General features: G+C 36.2%; 1 protein-coding gene across 5 annotated transcripts in view; it reads right to left on the reverse strand.

The window, feature by feature from the left end:
• tai (taiman) overlaps positions 1-27,282 on the reverse strand; it is an 87,393-nt gene that overhangs the window by 45,508 nt on the left and 14,603 nt on the right. For all 5 annotated transcript variants that reach the window (XM_070219207.1, XM_070219206.1, XM_070219210.1 and 2 more), the window contains exon 2: positions 14,616-14,797. In XM_070219207.1, coding sequence (XP_070075308.1) covers positions 14,616-14,644 — 29 coding nt within the window. In that variant the 5' untranslated portion in view covers positions 14,645-14,797. The remainder of the gene's footprint in view (positions 1-14,615; positions 14,798-27,282) is intronic.

Raw genomic sequence — 27,282 nt, forward strand, 5'->3', positions numbered from 1 at the left:
TCAAATGCGAAAAATCGGGATGGCAGGCAGAGCACTGGGTATTATTTATTCACACATCCACATTAGGGGATTGTTGTTTATTTTGTTTACCATAAAGACGAAGCACGAAAGCCAATCAATTAAAATGATTTCGTTGTGGGCGAAGAAAAATTAATAAGACACAGCTGTGTTTAGCGGTAAAATCAAAAATATTTCTTTACTTTAAGATGCGATTTTTTATTTTTAACGAGCAGATAAAATAGCTGGTGAATTGAATATATTATGGTTAAGACAGCTTAAAATCAGTAAAAAATCGGGTTTTCAGATTTTAAAAAAATGCTTGGTAAATTCAAGAAAAGTTGGCAATAGTAATTCAGTAAGTACCCCAAAAACTACAAATATTGAATGTTCTTACTCTTGATGGCTATTTAAAATTTTTTTACTGGATTAAAAATACACTATGCAGCATCAAAAATTAACCTCGATGAATGCTATTTTTGGATTCGTTACGAATTCCCAAGTTAAACTGCGTTTTCCAAAGAGTTCCCCGACGCAAGGATTCTTAGCAAAAGGACCTCAAAGTTCGAAAAATACTTTGCGGAGCTCTCAGAGGCAAATGGATGCATGGCTTGGTTCGAAGTTAAAGTTTTTTAAAAGATACACCCTTTATCTTTCAAACCCCATACATAAAATAATTTTACGATTTTTTTTTAAGGCAGAAATAAATTCCAAAAATCATAGTCAAAAAACTGAAAAACATACAGCTGCGGTCAAAATAGTAGCAGTGTTGCCGCCTTGTGTTTTTAAAAGTTTGATGTTGTAATTTTTTCTTATCCAATAAGTCTAATAGTAAAATTATAATCAATACAATATTACCAGAAAAATATCAATTACAACAACAAACTTTTAAATACACAGGGCGGCAACACTACTACCATTTTGACCGCAGCTGTATACTTTTATGTTTTTTGACTGTTTTCTAAAATTTGTTTCTGCCTTAAAATGTTAAGCATTTTTTAAGTATGGGGTTTAAAAGATAAAGGGTGTATCTTTTAAAAAACTTTAACATCGAATCAAACCATGCATCCATTTGCCTTTGAGAGCTCCGCAAAGTTGGCCAATTTCAGCATTTTTCGAACTTTGAGGTCCTTTTGCTAAGAATCCTTGCGTCGGGGAACTTTGTGAAAACGCAGTTTAACTTGGGAATTCGTAACGAATCCAAAAATATAGCATCCATCGAGGTAAATTTAAAAAGCACTAAAAATGCTGCACAGTGATATTATTATTTTGAAAAGAATTGCATCGTATAAAGCCAATTTTGGACGAAAAAAAGAGAAATTAATTTTGCGGTTAGAAAACCACTGGAATCTTCGCCTATCTTGGGATCTGCGCGGGAATACCTTTAACTTCGCATAAAAGATCGGGGGAGTGCGTTTCTGTAATAACCGCGGATTAGTCCTAACAGCTTTCCCACACCAAAAGGCCGGCCACAAAATGCTCCATAAAACTGTCGAGATTCCTCAAAAGTGAGAACATGAAACCCGCGCATTATCACAACTTTAATGAGTCGTTCTATGGCAGAAAAGAAAAAATATATGGAAAATACAACAAAAAAACTGGCAGCAGGCAACGTGTTCTGGCCAATCTCATCTGTTCCCCTCTCCAACCGGTGCTCTTATTATCTCTCTCTCTGGCTAAGAAACGAACGAAAAACGCTAACGAAACGAAAATGCAAAATGTCAATGTCCTCCACTGTACAGTTCAGCGTCAGAATTGCGTCGCAGTTTTTGTGTTTTGCCCACAGAACGCAGAAATGTTCTCGCGGTGAACGGAACGCCGGAATGGAACACGATGCAAGCCAACAGAAGCGAAAAAAACGAAGAACGTAAGCGTAGCGTGGACTTCTGGAATGGAGCTAGTGTGTGAGTGTGTGTGTGGAATGAAGTAATGGGGAAGTGGGGATTACGGGGGATTCGCATGTGTGCGTAGTCCTCTCTGGGGCTTCTCTCTTCCGAGGGGTACATATATCATCATCAGCACGTCAATATCCCATAATAAACCATTTTTCTAAGTCAATATATCATGACAGGGGGTCTTATAGAAGCTCTAACCAAAATATTCCAATTAGATCTTATATCTAAGTATCTATAAATGCAGAAACTTTAAAAAGAGCATTTCAAAAAATTGTATCCAATCAGAAACTTGGAAAAGAATTTCACAAATGTACGATTGTATCAAACTGCAATTTTTTTTTAAATTTTAATAGTTACATCACAAATTCATAATGGAAAATTTGTTGAAGAAATTCCAATTAAAATTCCAAGTTTAATATGTTGTTATTTTATTTTAAAGAAGCTGGTAAAGTAACTATTCGATACAAATCAAATTATGAATTTTAATTACTTTCTATGAATCCATTGTTTAAAAGAGAAACTTATCCTAGACTTTTTTTTTAGCTGTATGTAATGTTATTTATTCGAAATTTATTTGAAGCGTATCTAAAACCTTTTCTTCTAATATATTACAAAGCAATTACAAACAACGTCATTTGTCCGAGACCCTTTCTATCCATTTTTTGTAGTCCTCTCATATTGCATTGCTTTGGTTTGGAGCAACTTTTTTAATAAGCGCCATCAACTGGGCAAAGAGTGAGCGGGACAGGGCGACTTCGAACGGGGGCGAATCGAATGAAATAAGTTCTTGTAGCCAATACTTAATGAAAAACGGAAATACCATTTTAGATTTATAGTTGTGATAAACAGCAGCGGGTAACCAGCAAAGAGCAATTGGCCAGTTGAAAGTTGCTAACAACTTTTGGCCGGCTTTGCCAACAGATGTTGGCGGAACTTGTTCTTCGCCTGCGGCCGAAAAGTTATCCAGGGAAATGTTGCACAAACTTTGAAAAAAGATTTAAGGTTTCCTTTGTAAAGCCAAAGAAACAACAGATTTTTTTAAAGACCACATAAATTAATTTATAATAATTTAACAATAAATAACGTCTCGACTATCAGATACCCGGTACTCAGGTAAAGAAAGTGCGAGGGAGATGGAAATATGCAAGTAGCAAAGTGACTGCTAGCATTTCATTATTTGCTAATAACTTTTTTGTGAATGGTCCGATTTTTGAATTCTTCTACATTTCGATATAATTAATTGATATTTCTTAAATTTATATTTAAATTATCCGTTTTGAACTATTTTATGATTAGTAATAGATAACAACTTACACTAATCAAGGTTATATTTTCTAGGCTACCATTTGATACATACCTGCAATGAGAAGAAAAGAAAATCAAATTAGTAATGCGTTGGCTATAAGCTATTCCAAAGAAATGGAAACCTCTCATAGACCCCCGAACAATGAGAAGCCCCCAAGTAGCGATAGACTAAAATACCGACTTTGGTGTTGAACGTTCGTCGGTCGTCACTGGCTGATTTTATTATTGTTGTTGTTCGGTTCACACCTGCACGTGTAATCAAATACAATAAGCCATAAAAAATTATCATAAACAAGACGGTACGGTACCACCAATGCGGCCAAATGAAAAATAAAGTTGACAATGAGACGGGAATAATGTTGGGGAGGTGGGTGGTGTTTTGAAGCGTGGGCGTGCCATTGTTATTGGGTCGAAGGTGAGCCCTCAAAAATCCTTTGGCACACTCAGACACAAGGACACGATGGCCAGGCGGCCAAACAACTGTCAATGGCATAAATTAAGGACCAACAACAAGGCTCCGGCTTCGGAGCTCCACAAGTGTTGACAATAATGGCAATGGAGCAAAGCTCCGAGGCTGTGTCAATTCGATGGGTGTCCTTGCTGAGCTCCGATTTTCCCCGACACTTGGTCCCTGTTTTCCTTTCCCCTGTCGCCTCGGTGCCCCTTCGATATGCCTAGAATATTTTACAGTTCGTGCCGTTTTGAGTGGAACATGATGTTTGGCTAATTCAAAAGATTTACACTGAATTTCGCAATTCAATTTTCCCATGATTGAACAGTTGCCATGCCGGAGAAATTTTCCTTTGACCTCGTCGTATTTTATCTATTTCTTTTCTTTTTATTAAATCACAGAACTAATAACGAACGGTGGAGGAAATTCTTGGGAAATTATTTTATTTTTAAAAAGATTTATGAAGTAAGATACAATATTTATTTTACTATTATTTTTTGTACCTGAATTGCTAAGCTTCCATAAAGCCGAGCTTCAAGATAATCGATAGTTTCGATATTTTCACAATATCGATTCGATAAAATCAATGTTTTCAAGGGAAAACCCATATTAAAAATCCAGTAATAGCAAACTGAAGATATTTTATAAATTTTTATTAAAGAGGACATTAAACTTTGAACTTCAATAACGTAATAGCCACCTTCTCCTGTGCCTTTTTAAGTAAAACAAAAAGTAGGCGAATGAATGCGGCACCCATGACGTCACCGCGGGGAATACAAAAAATATATGATATACGAAACGACAAAACAAAAAAAAAACGCATCAACCCCTGACGAAAAAGTTCATTGTCTTAGCTTTACAGTTTATTGCACTTAATTAACAACAACAAAAAGGAAGACTCGCCTTCTGGATGGCAACACCTAGCAGCTGCAGATACATAGATACAGATACAAAGCGCCAGCGATAATGAATTATTAGCGAGCGAGGAGTAAGCCCGAGTATCTCTGACTGTATCTGTGTATATTGTATCTGCCGGATATTAGAGCACTGCCAACAAAGCGACAACATGTGTTGCCCCTTCAGCAACATGCAACGTGCAACAGAAGGCGAAGGCGTTGCGAGTTCTTAGTTCTTAGTAACTTGGAATCACAGTCTTTGCTGCTCCTCCACTTTTCCCCTTTCACCGCAGTTGAAGTTCTTTTAATGTTGCATGGCAAATTTAATTTCTAAATTGCAGCTGTCGTCGCTCTGCCGAACATTTGTCTTGTGAGTGCCTCTGTGTGTCCATAATCTTGCCAATAGCATCGTCATAAATCATGCCAGCCGAACAAACGCAGACATTTCATCAAAATCCGCAAGAAGTCCTCTCTCCACTCGCCACGTTGCGTATACGCCGCGTGTGCAGTGGGGAAATGAAGCGTGGTGTCCCAGACCCAGACGATTGAAGGAGCTGTCAGGCAATCGCTACATTTGTAGACACTGATCCACCGTCAAAGGAATTTAGAGAAGACTTAAGGCATTTCTATGACGGTTGTATAAAATATTTTTATTTTTATCAGGAGGCAATGATAAAAATATGCATAAAATTATTAAAAAGTTATGAACAAATAATAAAATTCAAGCAGTCTCTTGTTTTTAATTTTAATGGCTTTACTTGACTTCTGCGAACATTTATTTACGATGTTTCAATAGATGCACTTAAAATGCTATAAAAAACATTACATTTTCCATACTTTTCATTCAAGTTCAACCATCTATTAGCAGAAAAGTTAGAAAACCTTAATGCACACAATAGTTTTTAAGCTTTTTTCACTGCACAATGAAAGTAAAAACTCTGACTCATTCGAATCGAATTCCTCGCATTCGTACGGATTCAGATACATGTGCATCACAATGGGCAGACTGCACCTATGTATGTTTTATGGTCTGGCCCCAAATTGCATGTTTAATTGCAATAAAGAAACAACGCCCGCACATACCAAAAAAAAAATACAACAAAAAAAAAGCAAACAAACAATGCCGCGGCAGAGAGAAAATACAGAAGCAATTTTCATGAAATTTCGCGCACAGCTGAAAGACACAAAACAGCTGCAGCAAAGTGCAGCAGGGAAATGGAAAATGGGGAAAATTTCAGTGGGGGGTGGGGCTTTGAAACAGAAAGAAAATGCAGCTCCTGCTGTTTAATCAGAGGGAATGGAAGAAATGGAGCAACCGCAACCGCGCCCCAAAATGCTCTGAGTAATGCTACGAAAACTCCTTTCAAAAGCCACCAAAGACAATGGTATCCTTATACATCCTCACATGCCATAATCCAATTAATAATTTAATTCGCTTTAAATGCCATTTTCATTAAAGTTTTGTTTGGTCTCTTGTTCCCATCGAAATGAAACAAGGAAAACTTTGAACAAAGGCCAACAACAATGCCAAAGAGTCGAACTTGAAAGTTCTGTGAAACGGAAATTGCAGTAATTAACATGAGCGCTCAAACAAAATGTGGCAAAAAATAACCAAGAGACTATAAATAAATTAACTATGAAATAGCAAAAATTAACCATAAAATAGACTCATAATTAGCAATAGTAAAGGTTAAATATTCTAAGTTAATGCTACGGTTCTAAAAAAAAGAACACTAATTAATACTGCTAATATTGAGAAAATAGACTGGTTGGTTCCAGCCTTCAATTTAAAGCCATTTAAATAGTTTATTTGTTATGCTTTTGACCCTAACAAAAGTCTTTAGATTACTAGTCAATTAATAGCTAAATTATTAATTTGTAGATTAGTAATAAATTATATCGATTTGTTATAGTTTTTGCTTCGAAAGTCCTTCAACGAATAATTATATTTCAAAATTGTAATTTAAATATTTTTGTGGTTGTCTTTTTATTTGCTTAACTAGGAATTTGTGTGTATAATCAACTACTTATTTAACCAATTTCCTTTATCCCACTCTGAAATATTTTCAAATATCTCTTGTGTCGATTTTTAACGATGTCAAACATTTATTTAATAATAATGTATGCAGCTATAAAATCTCATTGTGGCCTGCCATTAAATTAATTGATTGCCGGCCAATACAGAAAGCAGAGAAGCTGAGAAAACCCATTTGCATAATTAAGTCAAACATTTTAATAGAGATTAAAGTCCTAAAGTGGCAAAGAAATGGCTAATTGTCCGACATCGAATATTGAAATGAAATATGTAAACGTTCGAAAGTTCATATCACAATAAAAAGTAAATGCCTGGCTCATTGTCGTAAAAGTTTTTGTCGGTTTATGGGTGTTCGTCGAGGGGGGGTTAAAAAGGAATGGAATGGATTTTTATTATAAACGAAAACGAAATGTGCAGCGATGGGTGGAGGAGGGTATTTGGGGTTTTTTTTAGGAAGACGAGAGCCGGAGAACTTGCGACTTTCAATGGCCCCAAGATGCTGATGCATACCGAAAAGTCTTCAGAGCGTTGATGAGACATGAAACGAAGCGACAGGCAGACAGACAGACCCAGATACATTCGCAGATTCGGATACAGATACTCAGATGCTCAGAATGCAGTGTGTGTCTGTGTGGGGAGATTCAGATTCAGAGATGCCTTTTAGCTTTTATTACATATGGTTGGGATGCAGCAGGCGAAGATGGAGACCGAGACGAGACGAGACATGACCTACCCCAAGGCAAAAATTATTATTATTTTCTTCTTCTTCGTTTCCATATTTTTTTGTTTCTTGTTTTTGTTGTTGTTGTTGTTGATTCCCTCGTTTTCATTTATATGATTTTCTTTATTATTGCTCTCGCTCTGGGCTTCTCCGGTCTTTTCTGGGTTGGGTTTTTGCCGAAATGAAGCCGTAAAATTATATATGTACGCATGCCAGGGCATTCCGTTCCCCAATATTCCGGTCCTTCTTCCACCCGATTCCCCGAATCCCCAACTTCATTGTTTCAAACTGCAGCAGCGAGCAATAAATGAGTAATACGGTAATAAAAACAAACTTTGCACACAGCACACGACGGAGGGGGAACGTTTGTCCCTCGAAATGGATTGCCCCAGAGTGTGCTGGCCATGTAATGTGTTTATCTTGGTTAGTTCCTAAGATGAAATCGCTTGGTCATGACACATCTTGTGTAAGTAATACGTGAAAAATAGTTTAGGTGCCCTCACGACCCAACATAATGGTAATTTCGGCAATAGTAATTGAAACATTTGGAAAACTAAAATAATTAAAAATAAGGACATGTCTTTACTCGCTTATAACTCCGTTAAGAAAAATCCTAAAATTATTTTGAGTATAGGGCTTGAAAGATAAAGAGTTGCCCTTTTAAAATGTTTTGACTGCATAAAAAAAGAAGAATACGATCGCCTGTAAAGAATTTTCAAAGTTGGGCAAAAACAGAATTTTTTGATTTTTTAATTTAACAAAGAAAACATTGTTCAATCAAAAATCGACTGTCATATTCCTTAAACAAAATCAGCAGTGCAATGCATGGCAGTTTAAACATAATTTGCCATTATTTTAATGCCATCGCTTACATATCTATGAATTTATCAAATAATCAGACCGTGTCTAATGCCGGCAATGATACCGAAAACGAACCATCTGGATATCTGTACATCTCTATATCTCTATACCAAAGTCTCTATAGAGCAGAGTACATCCATATCCAAAGCCAACATGGCAGCAAGATCGCACTCACGGATACGAAAGCCAGCCCATAAAGACAAAGGCATTAAATTACAACTGGTAAACTGGCAGCTGACAGAGGCAAACGAGGCAGCACAGAAGTGTAGCTAATGTTTTGCTACCTGCCACCCCACCAAAAAAAATATAGAAAAAAGGCCCCAACCGAAACCATAATTTAATAGCAGCTACTACAACAACGCTCGCTCGCTCGCTGTGTGTTTGTCTAAACTTGATTTCAAAGTTAAACCAACCTTAACCAACATTTATAGACATCAAAACTTTTGCGGCGCAAAGAAACGACAGAAAAAATCCAAGCAAAAAACCGATTTTTCAGTTTTGGGCTTAAACTTGATTTGCAGAAAACCAAAAAAATAAAAGATATAAGCAAACTTTTCAGCTCTGAAGGTGAAGTGTCTTTATTGAGGTAGGTGCACATACTGATGGAGTACGCAGAGAAGTAAATCCGACGGTTTCGATGGGTAATTAAGCAGACTCTTGGGCCACCAAAACCTTGGGCTGGAGGTTGAGGCGAGAGCCTTCTAGGTTGCCAAAGGAAAGGTTTTAAGGTATTATATGCAAACTGCGCGGGGAGACATTTAACGCGAGGATAAGATCATTTCCAGTCGCCATGGGAAGTTAAGCCTTAACTTAAGCACCCTATTAAGACTAAGATTACTGCCTCTTTCGTTCCATTTAAAGTTTATTGCCATGACTAAGACAAACCAAGACAACTTGAAGTGTCTTTAAACCGATTATATGGCAATCAATTTAAATATTCACAATTCCCTTCGGCACATTTCTGATCCATTTAATCGAAAACTTTGCCCTAAACAACTCTATTCAAGCGCTTAACTATGCAAAACCCGAATTAATACTTTATTCGATGAATTGCCAAAGTAAGCAATCGATGAAAACAACACGAAAGTGCAGTAACTCAAGTGAAAATACTTAATAATTCAAAAGTGGTCAGCCAAAGAGTAAGGTGTTAGGGATCAAAATTGGGCCACTTGCTAATATTTAATAGTTTTTGCAGTTTGGATTAAGCTTGATGAATGTGTGAGCCTTGACAAATGTCTGTGGGTGTCGTTCAACCATATATAAAGTAATAACGTATCTTTTAAGTGAAGGACCTCGAGAAAATAACTTTGCAAGTCATTGGTTTGGGTAATTAGCTCGTCCCACCTGAAGGATTCTGGGTTGTCTACCGACTGTCTGCAAACAAATAATATCGCATTACAAATTTTATGCTTGTCAGTAACAAGAAATTTCTAGCAGCATGTAATTAATATTTTGACATGAATCCGAAAACACCACCCACCTCTCAAGTGGGAGGCCATGTTGTATAGATTTTCGCCTGACAACAAACCCAAAAATAATAATAATAATAAGCTAATGACATAGACGGATTGTGTATCAAATGTTGTTTGTTATAAACAGCCTGCAGTTATGTGTTGTCTATTCCTGATGTTACCTTTCAATCAATTGAATTACTGTATTTCTGACATGATGAAGGATGTGTCTGATTAAAGTTCATTGAATACCATTTGCAGGTCGGAAGTCATTAATCCATGATATGCCTTTTTTGTTCTTACAAATGTTTTTTAAATTATTCTATTAAACAAAAATAAAGTTCATTGCATTCTTGGGAGTCAACAAATTAATTCTACTAAAATTCAACAAATCTTAAAATAAGTTTTAAATAATATTCCTTTTATATTGACTTGGTTTGTTTACCAAAAGTTTAAAACTAATTATTAACCACTATTTTTCTAAAGGTTTCTTGCTTAATTTTTTAAGTGTAAGTTTACACATTCACATAAATATCTTTTTCCTTTACTTTGACCATACGCGACCAAGAAAAACTATAGAAAATTGAAAGCAATTTGCCAAGAAGAAAGGCAAGCAAAAAGAACAGAACTATGTATGTAATAACAGAAGCGAAAATTATTTTTCTAACTTCTAGCAGAGGGAAATAACCGATGAAGGGGGAAAAGAACGCAAACTGCAATATTGCGCTGTCTGCATATAAATTTCGGTTAGGCGACACAAAAAGAGTGAGCCAGAGGGAAAATGCGTCTGATAAGGATGAAAATAAAATGCGATAATTTTTTCTCTTTGCGCAAATGCTTTTCATGGAACGGACAGTTTCGTGGGTGTTTGTGGGGTTTCAAGGGTTTGCAAAGGGGGCTAGAGAATTTCAGCTGCGGAATGACAAAGTATCGGGCCAACAACAAAGCTTAAGTCATAAAAAAAGTTTCCTATGGGGCGTCAACGAGACGAGCTCTCTCCCATTTTCTTGGTATTTTTGCGTTATTTTTTGTTTGGAATTTTCCTCAAGCCAGTTGCCTGATTGCATCCAGCAAAGGAAAATTTAACAACACGACCAAGAGTCTTTATATCCCCCTCCCCCTCCCGTGGCAACGAAATCTGTTTACAAATTTGATTTGCCTGCCACGCCCAGCGCAATTAGGGCGAGCAAAAAACCATCGCAACATTCTCACACTTAACTGGAGGCCTACGAAACAGGAGCGTAGTCTAATAGGTGCTCTTGAAGGGGGGCAGCTTGCAGCACAACACTAGTTTTATCCTGTCGAACTTGTGATTTGGTGAGTTCCTAAAGATTAAGTTTTTAATTACACAAGAAAGATTATTTTTTAAGATTTCGGTTAAAAGTTCCTAAGATTAGGCGATCTTAAGATATTATTTTTAAAATTTGTCTTGTTTTATTTTGAGGAAAACATGATTGATTCTTATCTGAAGATATTTAATTTAATTTGGAGATTTAAAATATGCTTTTAAAAAATGATATGGTTTTTCTTCAGGATCAAAACAAGATGTGTTTTTAATTGAAGAACTTGAACTTGTGATTTACCAATGATTTCAATATGATTTTAAATATGTCGCTTTTGTATTAAGAGAATATATGCCTACTCGTATAACATTTATGATTCAAACAAATATTTCCCTGGATATATTAAATATATTTTTAGGAGGAACGCCTCTGTCCATGAAACACACCAGATATGGTAAAATGGGCCCGTAGTCTTAGTGGCATTGATTGTTATGTAAGCGGCTTATAATTTCTTCTCGCCGAGAGAGCGGCTGAATGTGATGATGATGGGGGAATCGAATTTAATTTCTGTTGTCGGGCGTAGCCAAGTGTCGATTGCCGTTTCCCTTGGCTCTGTGTGTGGGCGGCTATCGTTAGTATCGTTATCGCCGTTGATGTTGTTGTTGCTGCTGCTCCGAAAATTGCTGTTGCCAAATGGAAAATGTATGTTTTCAGGCGCTTAAAAAGTAAATTATAGATGGTTTGTTGTCCAGTTCTCACGCCCGCTTGCCTTTAGCCCAAGCACTCGTCCATTTATTTTCCTGTCGTACATAGTTAGTCCTATTTTGTGGCCATGGGATAAAGTAACAAATTCACTTTGCGGACTCGCTGGTCTGTGAAAAAAGTTGCGATCTTTCTGTGGGGATATAGAGGCTGGATTAAGCCGGAAAAGAGAATAGGCATAATGGCTGTTCGTGTGGGGGAAAACCGGGGACAATTAGCCAATTACTGATGGAATTACTGATGGTCAAGAGACAGTTTTTTGGTTAAAGAAAAGTTGGCTTAAATTTATATAGTGCTTTAGTTGGTTTAACCAAAAGTACATCTTCTCTTTTATGAATCACTTTCATATACTGCCTTTTATACTATTTCTGTAATCTTATCTTCGCCAGTCAATCCAATTTAAACTAGTCCTATCTTAATAAAGCATTTACTGTTTTTCTAATGATGATTAACAATGTTTATACAAACTTAAATATAAAATAAAAAAAATAAACCAAAAATATTTAATCCTATTTTTATAGACGATCTTAAATATATTGGATTTTAAGGGCTTTATCAAAATACATCCTTACTTTATTAAACTAACTAATCTAAATAATTTCTAATAAATATGTGGAGGTTCTCTATTTCGATCAAAATATCTGTTTTACATATGTACATCCCTAAAATTAATTCCCACACCATACTGATTTCATAACCAGCCGGCTCTTAAGACCCAAACTCGCTTTCCCGCTGCGACGCAGAAAGAAACGATTTTCACTGAATTATTTTCACTTTTCTTCATAGGCCGACGCGTTGAAAACGAAAGTGAAGCAAAGTCAAATCCCCGGCGACCATCGAAGCCATCGTTACCGGAGTGGAGTGATGTGGATATGGATGTGGATGTGAATGTGAAGTGGAGTGATTGCATTGTTTTCTGCGGCCATGTACATGGCGATATTAGATAGGCCTACCGACACAGAGACCCGATGAGCTCAAGTCGGAGTCAAAGTCGGGGAATCGAGCATGCTGATGAGTTTGGCCTACTTTCACTTTCATTTTCTAGTTTCGGCTTGCAAGCGTAATCATTTTTGTTTTTCTCTTTTTTTTTCATTTTTTATTTTCAGGCGTTTTTGAGCCGGTTTTCCAGAGAGCCACGAAGTGAGAGACCCACTGACAATGAAATAAAGTTGTTTCACATTTCATGGCTGCTGCACTGGCAGTCTAAAAAAAATTATATATATATATTTCATAGGCCTACGAATTCATCGCAAAGGAAAACTAAGAAAAAAGTTAATTTCAGCCTGGGTTGGCATGGAAAAATGTTTGGGAATTACTCATCACAACGCAGGGGCATTGATGGATTTCCCATTTTTCCTAGCCAAGCCAAACTTATTAAACGTTTTTGCTCTCTCAAGTGGTGTGTCTACACTAGACTACACAGCAGCGTACCCAAAACACTCTTATTGCTCACTTTCACTTTTTTTTTAATGACAATTAGTGGCAACAAAATATCAACATCGAAGCTTCACAGCGAATCACGTTTTTTGCTTTAATTGCTAACAAAAGCTTTGAATAATATCTTTTTAATTGTTTTTTACTAGCTGTTTAGTGTTATAATTTTAGTTGCCCAAAACTAAAGAGTAACTGTGGTTTTAATTATTTTTTGGACCTGAACCATTGCATATAATACGATTTGCATGAGTGCCTGTTGATTTGTGTTTAATTGAGGATAAAGTTGGGTAACAGCGGGTGAAAACTGGGGAAAATTCCTGGAAAGTCAGTGGGCAAGATTTATTAGGGTGCATTGAAATTTCAACCAAAATTCGATCAAGCAACGGCCATTAGATAAGCCAGCTATTAACCCATGGTTGCCAGGCGCCCTTTTTATAGCCCCAACTGCTTTCGAAAGCCCGAATGGCACTTGCCATCGGATATATAAAAACCAAACACCAAACAAGTTCGCTTGACAGTAAAACTCGATCCGAGGGCGAAAATAAAATCATAAAATTCGCCACATAATTCCCACTCACACACAATTCAAGTTAAACTAATAAAAAGAGTAATAAAATCAATTTCAATCAAAATACCAAAGTAAAATAAATACCACCAAGAAAAAAACTGAGAAATTATGAGAAAAAGCAGGCAAGAAACGATAGCGGAGACATCACAAAAAAGTGCAAAAAACGAAAGCAGCAACAAATTGAGAGGCCATAAATCAAATGGCGAAATATGCGCCAAATATTATAGGAAATACAGGGAATTCCGGGGGGAAGTGGGGTCCCAGTTAGAGATAGAATGCAGTCTCCAGAGAGAGCGCCCTCAGATATATTTGTTTCTGTTTCTGTATCTGAGAGATTCTCGTACTAGAGCGCACAATTAATGATTTCGTCGGGGCGCAGCCGAAAAAAAAGAGAAATATACAACAGGCGTGATGTCGCAATATTCAATGAGCTTCTAATGACTGGCACATGAGTGTTAGGACCACAGTTATAACATTTCAGATTAAATGTCTAGCCCAGACAGACGGTGGGTGGGGGGAGAAGGGAAAGGAGCTATCGTCTCAGTGATAAATGAAGGTTTTTTCCATTTCGAGTGCATAAACCTGGCCTTGTCTGCAAATTATTTTAGAAAGTTCCAAAACTTACACATAATTAAAATTTAATTTAATTTAATTTTAGTTGACAAACTGTTTTAATACAAAAGAATACAAATTAGATTTAATAAAAAACAAGTCAAAAAATTTGTTTTAAATTTTTTAAGCATTTATGAATACGGCTTTAAGCTTTGAAAATTTCAAAACTTAAACTTATTACAAAAAGTACTCTAGTTCTTTAAATTAAGTTAAAGTCACGTTTGTTATCGAAACATTTTCTTTTTTCCCACTCCAAGCCATTTTACCTCATTAGCTATAAGGTTGCAAACCGAACCCTTTGGGATTGGAGTCCCTAAACCACCCTCCCCTTCATCCAAACTTACCCTGCATTTTCGGCTGCAGCAATTGACATCTGTTGTTGGGGCTCATCTGTTAGCCGCAGCGTTAGATGTGCCCTTCGTTGTTGTTGTTGCTGGTGCGGCTGATGATGTTACTGCTAATTTTTGTTGTAGTCGTTTATTTGATGTCTACACATAAAAATCGCGTACGAAACGTAAATGAAACACTGCAAGAGAGAGAGAAGGGGAAATAAAAGAAAATTTTATTAAAATTTTTTTTTACACATCTCTTTTGTTCAGACATTTTACAGTATTATTTTTAACAAAACGCTAGGCTTGACATAAGTTGCCGCACTTGAAAGAAACACACAGAGAAAAAGAGACCCCGAGAAAACAAGAAAAGCTGGCAAAAGCAAATGCCAGCTGGCCACTTGAAGACTCAAGTTACAAGAAACACTTAGGGCCAAGCCAAGCCGAGCCCCTTTCTCCATCATCATCATCAGCATCCTCATCACCCTCCGCCTGATGATGAAAACCCGAAAAAAAAAATAGAAAACCCCAGCAAAACCCAAGACGAAATGAGTAAAAGGAGGCGCCAAGTGTGTGTCTGTGCAAGGTGAAGGGGAAATGGGGCTAGAAAAAAAGTGGGAGGTACTAGGGCCTCTTTTGTGTTGCCGAGGGCAAAGTGTAAGTTCTCCTATCTCCCTGGCTCCCCCCAAGCGTTTTTCGGCAAACAGGGGCTAGGGCTTAAGCCTAAATGTATCTCGAAAAATGATTCAAAGTGAGAGCCGCGAGGGTCTCAGCCTGCCAACTGAATCACCCAGAATATGTACTTCGGGTAAAGGGTTTTACAAGGAAAGGAAATTACAAAATGAAATATTTGATGATATTAGTAAGCTTTAATAATATTTTAAATTTATTCGATTAATTTATTATTTTATTTCAAGTAAAAGGTTTTAGAAAGAAAGTCTAACTATTTTGTAAGCTTATATAATAGGTAGTTTATATTTATTATACAACTTTCTATTATTAAAAATTAAATATACCTAATTTTTATAAAAATACATTTAAATTTAACCATAATTTTTATTTTTTCCAAATTTTTTACCGAATATGATGTATAATAATCCTAGTTATATGAATTTATATAACATCAGCACTTAGAATAATACTTTCCAACTAGAAAATCTCTTGATTAAATCCGTTTTACCTCTGGCGAACTCTTTTCGTAAGCTTCTTGTAAACAAACAGCATTATCTGCCATAAGCTCATGAGCTGTATAATCTCCAGATTCTGCGCAAATTAAAGTTTCATTTTTCATTTTTCTTGCTTCGCTTTTCGCCTCTCCACTCGCTTATTTGTTATTGTGTTCATTTTCTTCACTTGGCCAACGTGTCGTATACTCAACTCGTCAGCCACCACCCAAAAGAGTTTTCCTTCCACACGCGTACGCATGAATGTATGTGTGTGTGTAGCATTCTCGGCCGGGAAATACTCATGTATGTATGCAAGTGTTCGTGGCATGAGGAGAATGCTTTATTGTATTTGCTTTTTAAACATCAACAACATTTTCTGTTGCCATACGAAGTACATGCATACATACATGCATGAAACTGCAGCAACTGCGACTGCATTGCGTTTTTCTCATTGTTTTTTCTTCCCCCCTTCCCCGCCGTTCCTGTCGTCCAGATACTTGTTTATATAATTTCCTGTACGCGTGGCACAAAAGCCAGCACCAGAAGCATAATCTCCCCGTCATATTCTCTCTTTATAAGAGTACATATATCTCCATCAAATCCCTAGCCCTCTCTCTCTCATTCTTTTGTCATGTATTTTTGCTGATAATAATAATGCATTTCATTGTTGTTGCTTTTGCTGCTCTTGTCATTGTTTATAATTGTTGCTTTGTGCGAGCTTAGCAGATGCATAGATACACATGTATCTAGTGGATATATCAAGTGACGACTGCAAGCGCAAAAACAACTTACAAAATTTGTGATATCACTTCTTCCAGTCCGTTTGTCGTTTGATTGATTAAAACACGAAAGCGGAATCCTTGAATTATTTATTGTTAAGAATAAGTGAATTGTAAATGATATGATATGTTGAAGAGTGGCTAAGGAAATTTTAAAAAATGTATCTGGTACTTGAAATTTTTATATTTTTTAGATTTTAATATAATATTATTGAGCTTGATATTCTATTTAAAGTTTCTAATGGATAACCTTGACTACCGAATAAACAAATCATATTTTTGTTGATTTAGGATCCCAAAAACAGTTTTTATGATATTTATTGTATTATTATATTTGTTTCTTTATATTCTAGAACTTTATGTTTCATTTACTTAAAAAAAAAACAATATAAAATTCCTATATTTAATAACATTCCCTACAATATTTGTATATATGTATGCCCTATCAGCAACTAAAACGCCATAAAGCATTTCCAATCGAACTTCAGAATTAACAGCCTTCGGACATGCCACTTCATTAAAGAAGAGATTCAATAAATTTTCACAAAAGAATGTTAATTGAGCGCCACAGTTGGCAGCACGGGACGAGATGTTATTGATGAGCTGGTGTTTAAGTTTCTTTTCTGCGCTTAAAATAGTTTCAACAAGTCGCAGACGAGACAAAACGACAGAGAGAAAGGAAAATATGACGAAGGAAAACAATTTCATTATGTTTACTTTATTGTCGTCTCGTCGCGTCGCGTTGAAATTATTTCTGTTTGTGGACTGGACTTTATTTTTATCAGCGCAGCAGACAAGGACAAAATTCTGGGTAGCGACAAAGAAGGGAAATGTAAACAAGAAGTAATGCATTTGTGATAATGGTAAATGTTCCTTTTTTGTGACTGTTTTCCACTTATCTTCCTCCTTTGCTTCCCTGGGTTTCCATTTCTCCTTCTCTACATTTATTTATAGATTGTAAATTTCGTAAGTAAACCTAATATTTATTTGTATTTCCGCAACTGTCAGAGGAAATACGTAAGTGATTGAGTGTGTGCTGTGGTCAAAAAAAGTAATAAAGAACCGGCAAATTAGCCACTTTACCTTACAAAACCAGCTTAGAACCGTGCTAAGCAGTCCGACAATGCGACAACAGAAGCCCAAAGACGAGATAACTTGGCCAAGACGACGGCGATGACAACGAGGCAACTTAATACGCGGGTTATGCAACAAGCACACACTCGAAAGAAGCGAAACAGTTGCACAAAGCGAACGACGACAAAGGCCCAAAGAGGGGGCCTCTACCTGAAAACCGGTTCGAGGCCCCATCGCTATAAGAAAAGAAACTCCATTTCGCATGGCCAGGAGATTCTGCACATTTTACCGTTAACATAATGGCTAAATCACCGTTTAGAAAACCGCGAAGATGACGCTGTAGCTGCGAGGGGGTGTTTTTTTTTTTGTGGGCGGTGGGGAAGAAAGACTCCAACTCGTGGTAACTTCTCGAAAAAAAAGAAGAAAAAACGAAAGAGAAGATTTCAAAAGAATTCTCCTCGCTTCTTCGTTCTTGCCAATTTTTCTTCGTCTCTTTGAGCATTTTTTTGTTGCTGCCTCGTATTTTGCAAAAACGTAATTACAGTTGTTGGTTGTATTTTTTTCCCAAACGTGCTTAGAATTAAATTAAATTAAAATTACAGTGAGTGCCGAAAGTCAAGATGGATAAGATAATGCCGTAAATGCGCATTTTCCTCAAGGGAGTTGTTTAAGCTGAGAAATACATTTCTTGGGATTTTAGCAACAGCACAATTATTAAAAGAAGTTAAAAAATTACTAATATTTATCATTAAATCGTAATAATCCATAATAATTAACTGTAATAAAATTGTTAAATTTATTATAATGTTGACATTTACTCCCCCATCCATCCAACCATTAAAAAAAGAGAAGCAAATACCTTACTCAACTGCAGCTCACTTCACAAATATTACGTGACAATTTTTTCAACCGTTTCCGATACAAGAACAAATAAATAACCGAAAATAAGAATTATTTATATAAGCACAAACGGAAACTACTTGTACCGTAAATTGTGTGGAAGTTATGAAGAGATACAATCACTTGATTAATTGAGTCTTTAGTTTAAATTATGACTCAGTACCGAAAGGTTTAAATAAATAAAACAACGATAAATGTTCGAAATAAGATTTAGTTTTTTCTTGTAATGACCGGAATCGAAGTTGATGAAATAAAAGGCCTCGATTCGGTTGTCGAGATAAGCAGAATTCTCTCTTTATCAGCCAGTTTACTTACAGCGATTGGTTCGATTTTTTTTTTAGCTTATCGCCTTGAATATTTATTAATATTACTGTACTCCATATTTCGTGTGTCACACACTCTGGTTTTTGGCCAGCAAAAACTTCTTCAAAAATTCCATTTGTTAACAACTTGTTCCTTCCACACACTCTCTGTGTGCAAAACAATTTTTCTTCATAATGAGGTCAGTTTAAAATACATAAACTCATTATTCGTATTTTTTTCTGCTTTTTTTTTGCCCGCCTGTGTGCGCTTGTGGCTGTGCACACAAACCGTAAAAAAACATTCGGCGTAAAAATTGTTTTATTGTCGCGTACGCAAGAAAACGTACAAAAATGTGTGGCCCAAATAAGGAATACAAGTACAGCAAAAAAAAAAGTAAAAACCAAAAATAACAATGACACATTAATAATGTTAAGTAAATAGAGAAATTTACAAAAATAAAATCAACAAACCAGAGGGATATGAATGGCTCACAATCAAATTAAGATTAGTTCCGAATAAATGTATTTCAATATATTATATTTTCCTATCTTTATAATTCATGAGAAACAGGAAGTTTTGTATTCTCACTGGATAACTTGAGATACTCATTTACTAAAAGGCTTTTTTTTAGAAAATTACGATTCCCTGATATCATCCCATTGTCAGCTGTTGGAACACTGGGCGCATAACAATGTTCCCAAAGCAAACTTCAAACAGTTTCGGGCGTTCTGAAGTTTATCAACTTCGGAAAGTGCTTCCGCATGGAGGGTAAATGCAACATACTCATATATGTGGTACTATATGTAATGCGACGCTATCAAATGCTATGGGCCGTGAAGTACCGAGAGGTTCCATACGGGCTGGCCACATAAAACCGTACCGAAACTATCTGTATCGAAGGCACATGCTTTGCATATCGCAGGGAGAGAGCTGGGAGTACTGTTAGTTAGTACCCTGCCGCGGAGTCTTTCCACGGATAGATAGCAACAAGTGGCCAAAATCCGTATGCTCGGGTTTACGTGCCTCGAATTGGAATGTGCGGCCGACGAAATTAAGCATTTGAAATTCGTTTTTAACTGTTTTCCATAGTTACCATGGCAGCTGTTTAAATGCCACTGATAAGCCAAAGACGAAAGAAAACATATACTTGGGTTTTATTTTTTTTCGACGACGATCGGGATTATCCTCAGCACTTGGCCAAATGTTCGTTCAAGTTGAGCAAACACAAATGTGGGAATTACCCACCACCACTAAACTGATCAATTTGGGTTAGTTAACCCATCCACCGTTCGCCGAGTGTGAACAGTAACAATGTTTAGCATAAATCAATACGGTTCGAGCCTCGAAATTCCCTTCGACACGGTCCGGGACATTAGGTCGTATATTAGCCAAAACCAAAGCATTAATTTTCATATATTTCGTTGGAGCCCAAACTGCCTATTAGCATGCAAGCCGAATAGCTCTAAGAATCATTAACCATCCAACGGACAGAACAGAAACAGAAAATAAGGGAAAGAAGAACTCAAACGAATTTTAGAATGCTCTTTTGGAAAGCGTAGAATTAAAATAAATTTCCTTAATAGTTTAAAATAACAATTTGTTACGCTAATAGAAAATATACTAACGTTATATCAAAAGTTTGCCTCACTCTAAAGAAATTTCTTTATTATTCTCATTTTGATCTATCAATATTTTTTTTTTTCAATTTTAACGATAATAATTAAAAAAGTGTAGTTATTCCTAAATATAATCATAAGTAAATAAACATTTTTATTACATTTTTAACTAAAAATATTATGAGCCCCTTAAGCATTAATTTTTTCATTTTATTATTCACCATTAAAGCAAGTTTAGAAGATCAATTAACAAAATGGAACCCAGTTCCTCTACTCCTTTGGCTATTAGTGCTCCCAAGAAACAATTTCCCTTGGAAAAACAAAAAAACGAAGAAGAAAACTCTCATAAAAACTCCCCAAGAATAAATGCCCGGAAGCGTTTTAGTTCCTTGGTGGTCAGTTTTGTTCGGCCGTAGAATGAAGATAAAACAAATAACAAAAAAAAATAAAGAACGGACAGAGATTCTACTGCTCTGTGCGTTTTGTTTTCAATCATTTCATTAATCACTCCAACCAGTGAATCTGGACAAGAGTTTTTTGTTCTCGGCGAGAGGCTGCTGTTTATATCGCTGCCTTCTGCTTCATTTGTGGCCCGAAACGTGTTAATGTCAAATTTGGGTAATTAATCAAATTAAACGAGAGCGAGTGAGAGGATGCGATACGCCTAGGAGCTGTTGTCTGCTAATTTTCCATTATTCATTTTCCTTTTGGGCACTTGCTTCCTGTTTCGCTGGCTTGCCAATTGAAATGTTTTGCTTTCCGATTTTTTTTTTTTGTGGAATTGGCTAGTTGCTTTCGCTGACAAAATGTCAACGACTGTGTTGACATTAGCTGCTGGTGTGAAAATTAGTTTCGGTCGTTAAAATCAAAAATGGAACAAAAACCAAAAGAAAAAGCTGATATTTATACATATGCACGTATATTTTTTTTCTCCTATCCATAGGCCGATTTTCCCTCAGTCTTCTTATCTCCTAAGTGTCACGCATTTTCCCTGTCCTGAATATGGTTGAAATTTTTCATTTGTCTGCGACATTTTTATGCTTTTTCCACCAGCGAACATCGCGAGAAATTTTTATTAGTTCGCCATTAAAGTATGTAGTAGATTGTCATAAACAACAATGCCGTAAAGGATCAGGAAATGTTGTTAAAGTCAGCTAACTTGTAGTCATAAAACTTAATTAGTTTGGGAAACATTCACAAGGTAATTCAAGCGAACATTTTACAGGAAGTGCTCCAGAAGTTTTGGAGTTGCTGGGAAATATGGATAATTATAAGGTAAATACGAATGGTAAAAATGTCTTTATATGTTTCATTGCCATTTTCTTTGCATGAAGTTCAGTATTTTATATTATTTTAAAGAAAAATGAAACTAAAAAAAATAAATATAGCCTAATTTCTTTCAAAAAATTAATATAGGCATTTTCCGCACTTTAATTGGAACCTTATTCACCATAAATTATAAAGCTCTGACATCATTTAACCATTTCCATTCTCTTGCAAAACATAAATAACTCACTTTACAAATAAGTAACACACAAAAACAGCGGGCCCTCTATAAAAGACTCATCTCCAACTGCTGAATGTCAAGATTGGACGCCAAAGAAAAAATATATTTATGATGCAGGCAAAAAAAAGGAAATAAAACCTAAGCAATCGAATGAAATTTACATAAAAGTGAAATAAATAACACTCGGGCCTACCACAAAGAGCGGATAAGTAGGCATTTGTTTATAGATTGCAGATGTCTCTATTAGAGATACAATCAGTTTCACAACTAACCATTGTAGATGGCTCAAAGTCTATGGAAAAATATATAGAAATACTGTGCAGAATGAAATTTCAGTTTGATTCCGTATTATGATACTAATCAGGCAATCGAAATTCGGTGTATTTATCTTCACATTGTTTACACTTGGATGCAAATTAGTTTTGTGCCCGAAATGGCGCAGAAAATTCCATTCCCAAAACTGTTTTCGTTTCTTTCTGCATAATGCGGATGCTTTATATGTATATACTATGTACATACCAAGATATAATATGCACACACAAACGTATCTGAATCCGATTCCGAATCCATTTGCAATAGCTGCATAAGTGTGGATTTATTTTATGGAGCACTCGACTTAAACTGAAACACGTCGCCTGTTCTCAAAAACGATGGATGGTCATCAAAATAAAAAGTAACAAATTCTGTTCCTACTTCAGCTGGATGATGATGACGCAGAGAAATATTTATTTGTAGATACTTTTCTGTTTGGCTCTGCTCTATATTTTTGGTGAGGCATAGTTGTATGCAAATTTATATGTAAATTAAATGGGAAAATACCCTATTGCCCAAAAGCTGTAAGGGTGTATCGTTTACAAAAGTAACGCTCTGTTTGTCTTGTAAATCCCTTATTGCGAGGTATCAAAAATTCGAATGGTATATTTTTCAATGCTTATTGCGCGTTATAAATTTTTAATTGAATATCACTTTGGTATGCGGAATCTCAGACCAAAATTCAATTGAAATCGGGGGCTAGAACAGAAAATAAATGAATTGGTTGGTTGGAGACTTCGGCTACCTCTCAATTAAACAGGTGCTGTGTCCCCTGCTTTTATTGTTCTATTTTTGGACATTGCTAAATTTGATTACATACCTCAGTATCAGTTTTCAAAGCGGCTTAGGCTTAATAACACGGGCACAATGTCTTTTATTCCGATTAAATCGAAATGAAGTGAAATGACATGAAATAGAATAAAATACGCACCATTAATTGCATACTTTGAGGCGCCGTAACATGGACACTCGTAAAAATCAATAAACAGCTGTCGTTCCTTCATGGGAATCGAAGTCTAGTCATGTGTAAAACTGATTTGTCTGCAGAATGTTTGCCTATATAACTTTTTATTTTGTGTGTGCATCTGAAATTGTTGTGACAATTTCAAAAGGGAGTTCAAAGTCTCTTGGGATCCTTAAAAAAATTCAACAATCTTACTCTTGGAAATTTCAGAATTAATCACAAAACTAATAAAATGGCAACAAATACTGGAATTTATAAGAATTTCTTGCAATGCACAAAAAGAGAATTGGTTTTCTTCTTACAGGATAATAATATTTGATCCCCGAAAACGCAATCCAGCTCTTCGGGTTCCTTCGCACACAACCGAAAATAATTCGATGCTGAAGAGAGAAAAAGACAAACCGGCTCACTTCCAACAGCTGCAAACCCATCATACAATCAAAAAATCATTCCAAAAAAGTCTGTTTTTATTTTCGCATATGCCAAAGAAAGCAAAAAAAAAAGACGAAAAAAGCAGCAGCAAACGAGTCGTCTAATAATTTGTAAGGAGGCTGGAGAACTGGAGAACTGGAGAACCGAGCCCGTCTCTCATTGTCTCGGGATTCAAATTATTGTGTTTGTGTGTGGTGGGGCTTCCTCGGTATTATTTTCTTCTTTTTTTCGACTGTCAGATTTGAATACACACAGCGGTAGAAGGCAGGCATAAATCTTGTTTTGATTTATTTATTTGTATTATTCGGTTAGATGTGTCGCCAGAAAAGACACAAACCACATATATTTGGTCCATAGTTTTCAATTAAAAGACTTCTAGCAAGAAAGGATCAAGAATTTTTAATCTGCTGGAAGAATCTCCCGCGTTTTTTGCGATGGTTCTGCTTTTTTGGTTACGTTTGGTCGTTTTTTCGTTGATGACCTTGAAAAGCTTTATCTAAAAATCGAGTGCAATCAACTTTATAAACACTCACACACACAGGCTCACTGGCGTTTCCCCTACATTTCACAGAACACACACACGCACACACGTGTGTGTGACATACGGGGCTTTGAGAATCGAGCCAGAGCGTTATAACGCGTTAGGTAAAGTCTTGGAGCTCGCTCTTTCTCTCTCTATCTCTCTCTGGAGGCCCCCGAGTAGTATTGGGTAACCAACCCAGCACAACAGCACATAATAATTATTCTAGATCCCCAAGTTCTCAAAGTATCTGCGAGTGTGCGAGTATCTCGCAAAAGGTGGTCGCTCTGACGTTCGCTGGTCAATCGCCGCTCTTGTTTTCACGTTTTATGGCATCTTTTTGGTTTTTGGTTTTGGTTTCAGTTTCGGTTTCTTTTTTCTGTGTTGGTAATAATAGAGTTTTGGTTCAAAGCCTTTGGTGTATGTGTAAGAGGTTGGGGGTTAGGCAACAGGTAGTAGATAGGTGAGAAGAAATATGTACTTTTTTGGGGGCTTTCTATCTTATCGATATCAATGCAGTTGAAACCGGAACTTAACTGTTCGAAATGTTAAATAAAACAAGAAATTGATTTAAAATGCCAGAACTATTTATTTTTTAATTTTTAAGATTAGACAACTACTTTACAAATAGTTTTAGTTCGTCTTTAATGTCAAAAAGAAAATAAATCACATTTTACTAACAAACGGATACATTAATTATCACTTAACCTTTTTCAATTACTATTACAAAATTAGAAGACATCTTTTCCAAGCCATAAAATTAGCTATAATAATGTTATTAATTGCTTAGTACGTATAGTAAAATGTACATATATTTTATAGCATTTTGAAACTTGTTTCCTTCGCCTTTACTTTCTAAACAGTTAACTAATTCTTCAAGCTATTACGCAGTTATCTTGAGTTACATCCAACAAGGTTTTGGTATCTGCTTTCGGACCTCTGACTCATACTTCCTAATCAGTCAAAACTATAGTTTATAGTCACTGCTAAAGGCACTTCCCACTCCCCTCCTTCCTGCCGTCCCATTCAATCACTTCGAAATCAACTAATACTCATAAAACAAACCAGAAAAATACTTTGACAAAGCAAATATTTGGCATATATAATGGGCATTCCTGAGTCGTTTTCAAATGTTGTTGTTTTTTCTTCTCTTTTTTTTTGCCTTTCGGATGCTTGCATTAGCCAGCCGCACACACAAAAAACACACACACACACACAGATTTCGAACTGAATGCCTACCAACGATTTTTTTACGCCCAGCCAACGAACCTATGACATCAACATTATTTCGGCCCAAAAACAAAAAAAAGTAAAAAATAAAAGCCAGCTGAAAATTATTTATTTCGTTTATTTAAATTTCAACAGAGCAATGTGCAAGTAATGAGTGGTAAGAGGGGATTTCCGAGGCTCCTCCACTAAAAGCCGAGATTGTCTCGAGCTTTTCCCTACAATTTAGACGAGGTTGGATTGCTCAATTCGCCAGAAAACCAGATGAGCTAATCGCCGGTTGGGCGACTTCTCCGACTTTAGACTACTGGGCCAACTTTGACTTTAGATTTTTAATTAAGATAATTATAGTTGGGGCCCGGCCAAGCTAGAAAAAGAGTGGAGGCCTCAATGAATGGTCTCCCCAATGAGTGGAAACATTTGTTACGCTTCCTGCGGTCGTCGTTTGGTGTCCCAAATGTCAGTTCGTCAAATATTTGTGGGTCGAGCGAGCATTTGTATTTTTTGCTTATAGATAAACACAGACGTCAATTAGTTAATATGCTTTTAAAAAAGGGAACCGCACAGCGATCTTTAGCTCGCAGTATTCTCCGTATTTCGACTATGACTAAAGGCGGGCACATGACAAAAAAGAAATCGCCGATAGAAAGAACAGACCATAATAATCGAGTACAGTACGGCTCGAAAATTGCAATTTTCTGTGGCTTGTCGGTTAACCTATTATACAACAAACACTTTGGGGGGCACAGAAAAATGAGTATCAAATCAAATTCGTTTGAAGAAGCACTCACACACCACACTGCGATTTGCCACCAACACAACCGAAGCAAGGGGAACAATATATGGCATACATAATATTAAAGAAATCGCACCCAAAAACCAAATTGGCATAAACTACGCCGAAAATAAATTGAAATCTAAAAATGAAATTCAAATGCGGCAAACGCCCCAAAGAGGAGCAGCCCGCGAAGCAACACAAACACAACAAACAAATCAAAATCAAAATAAAGCATACAAAAATCGCAAGCAAACCCAAAATAAAAAAAAACACAACAATGTGGATAAGTGGATGTGTGGAGGAAATAGAGAACCAAATAACAAAATATCCAGCTATGTCAATCGCAGAAGACTTTGGGGAATTCCACAAAAAATTATATATACAGTCCAAAGATTCTTTAAAAATTGATGAAACGGAAATTCCGCATTGTAATATAAGCTTAAGCTTAAATTTTATTATAAAGGATTGTTTATTGACATTATATGTACTCTTTTTAAATTTCTAAAAAATATTCCGAATCAAATGAGTTCAGATATTGAAAACCCTTAACATTTTTTTGGGATTTTCAGCCATATAAACGGTATTTAACTGTAATGAGTTTGATTCCCAAGAATTTCAGGATGGCAACAATTTTTTAACTACTATTTAAATAGCAGCCATGAGACCCTCAACACATTTGCGCAAAACTTCAAAAAGAAATTAAAATTATAGCAAAACTCGTGCAGCGGTACGTACAGACACAGAAAAAACAACAACAAAAATTACTATAAAAAAGACAAAATGAGGCATAAAGAAACCAGTTTTACCTGGAAAGCAACAAAAATTGGTCTGATACAGTACGTAAGCAGTAATTGAAGTTAACGTAATTATAAACGTAGTCCCGGCCAACAAGAATCAAGTGCAAGACATACAAAACAAAAAAAAAAGAGGAACACCAGCGACTCCAAGTTGAATAAAAAATGTCTTATATACACGACGACAACGACGATTTCAAGTGAAGAAACCGAATGGATCCAACTTGCGAGCGCTGGTCAAGCTTAATTTCCCAATTAACATGGAAAACTTCAAAGGGACAAATTCATTTACGCTTCACAGCAACTTTGG

This window comes from Drosophila takahashii, chromosome 2L (genome assembly GCF_030179915.1).
Source record: "Drosophila takahashii strain IR98-3 E-12201 chromosome 2L, DtakHiC1v2, whole genome shotgun sequence".
In the NCBI taxonomy this organism is placed as follows: Eukaryota; Metazoa; Arthropoda; class Insecta; order Diptera; family Drosophilidae; genus Drosophila; species Drosophila takahashii.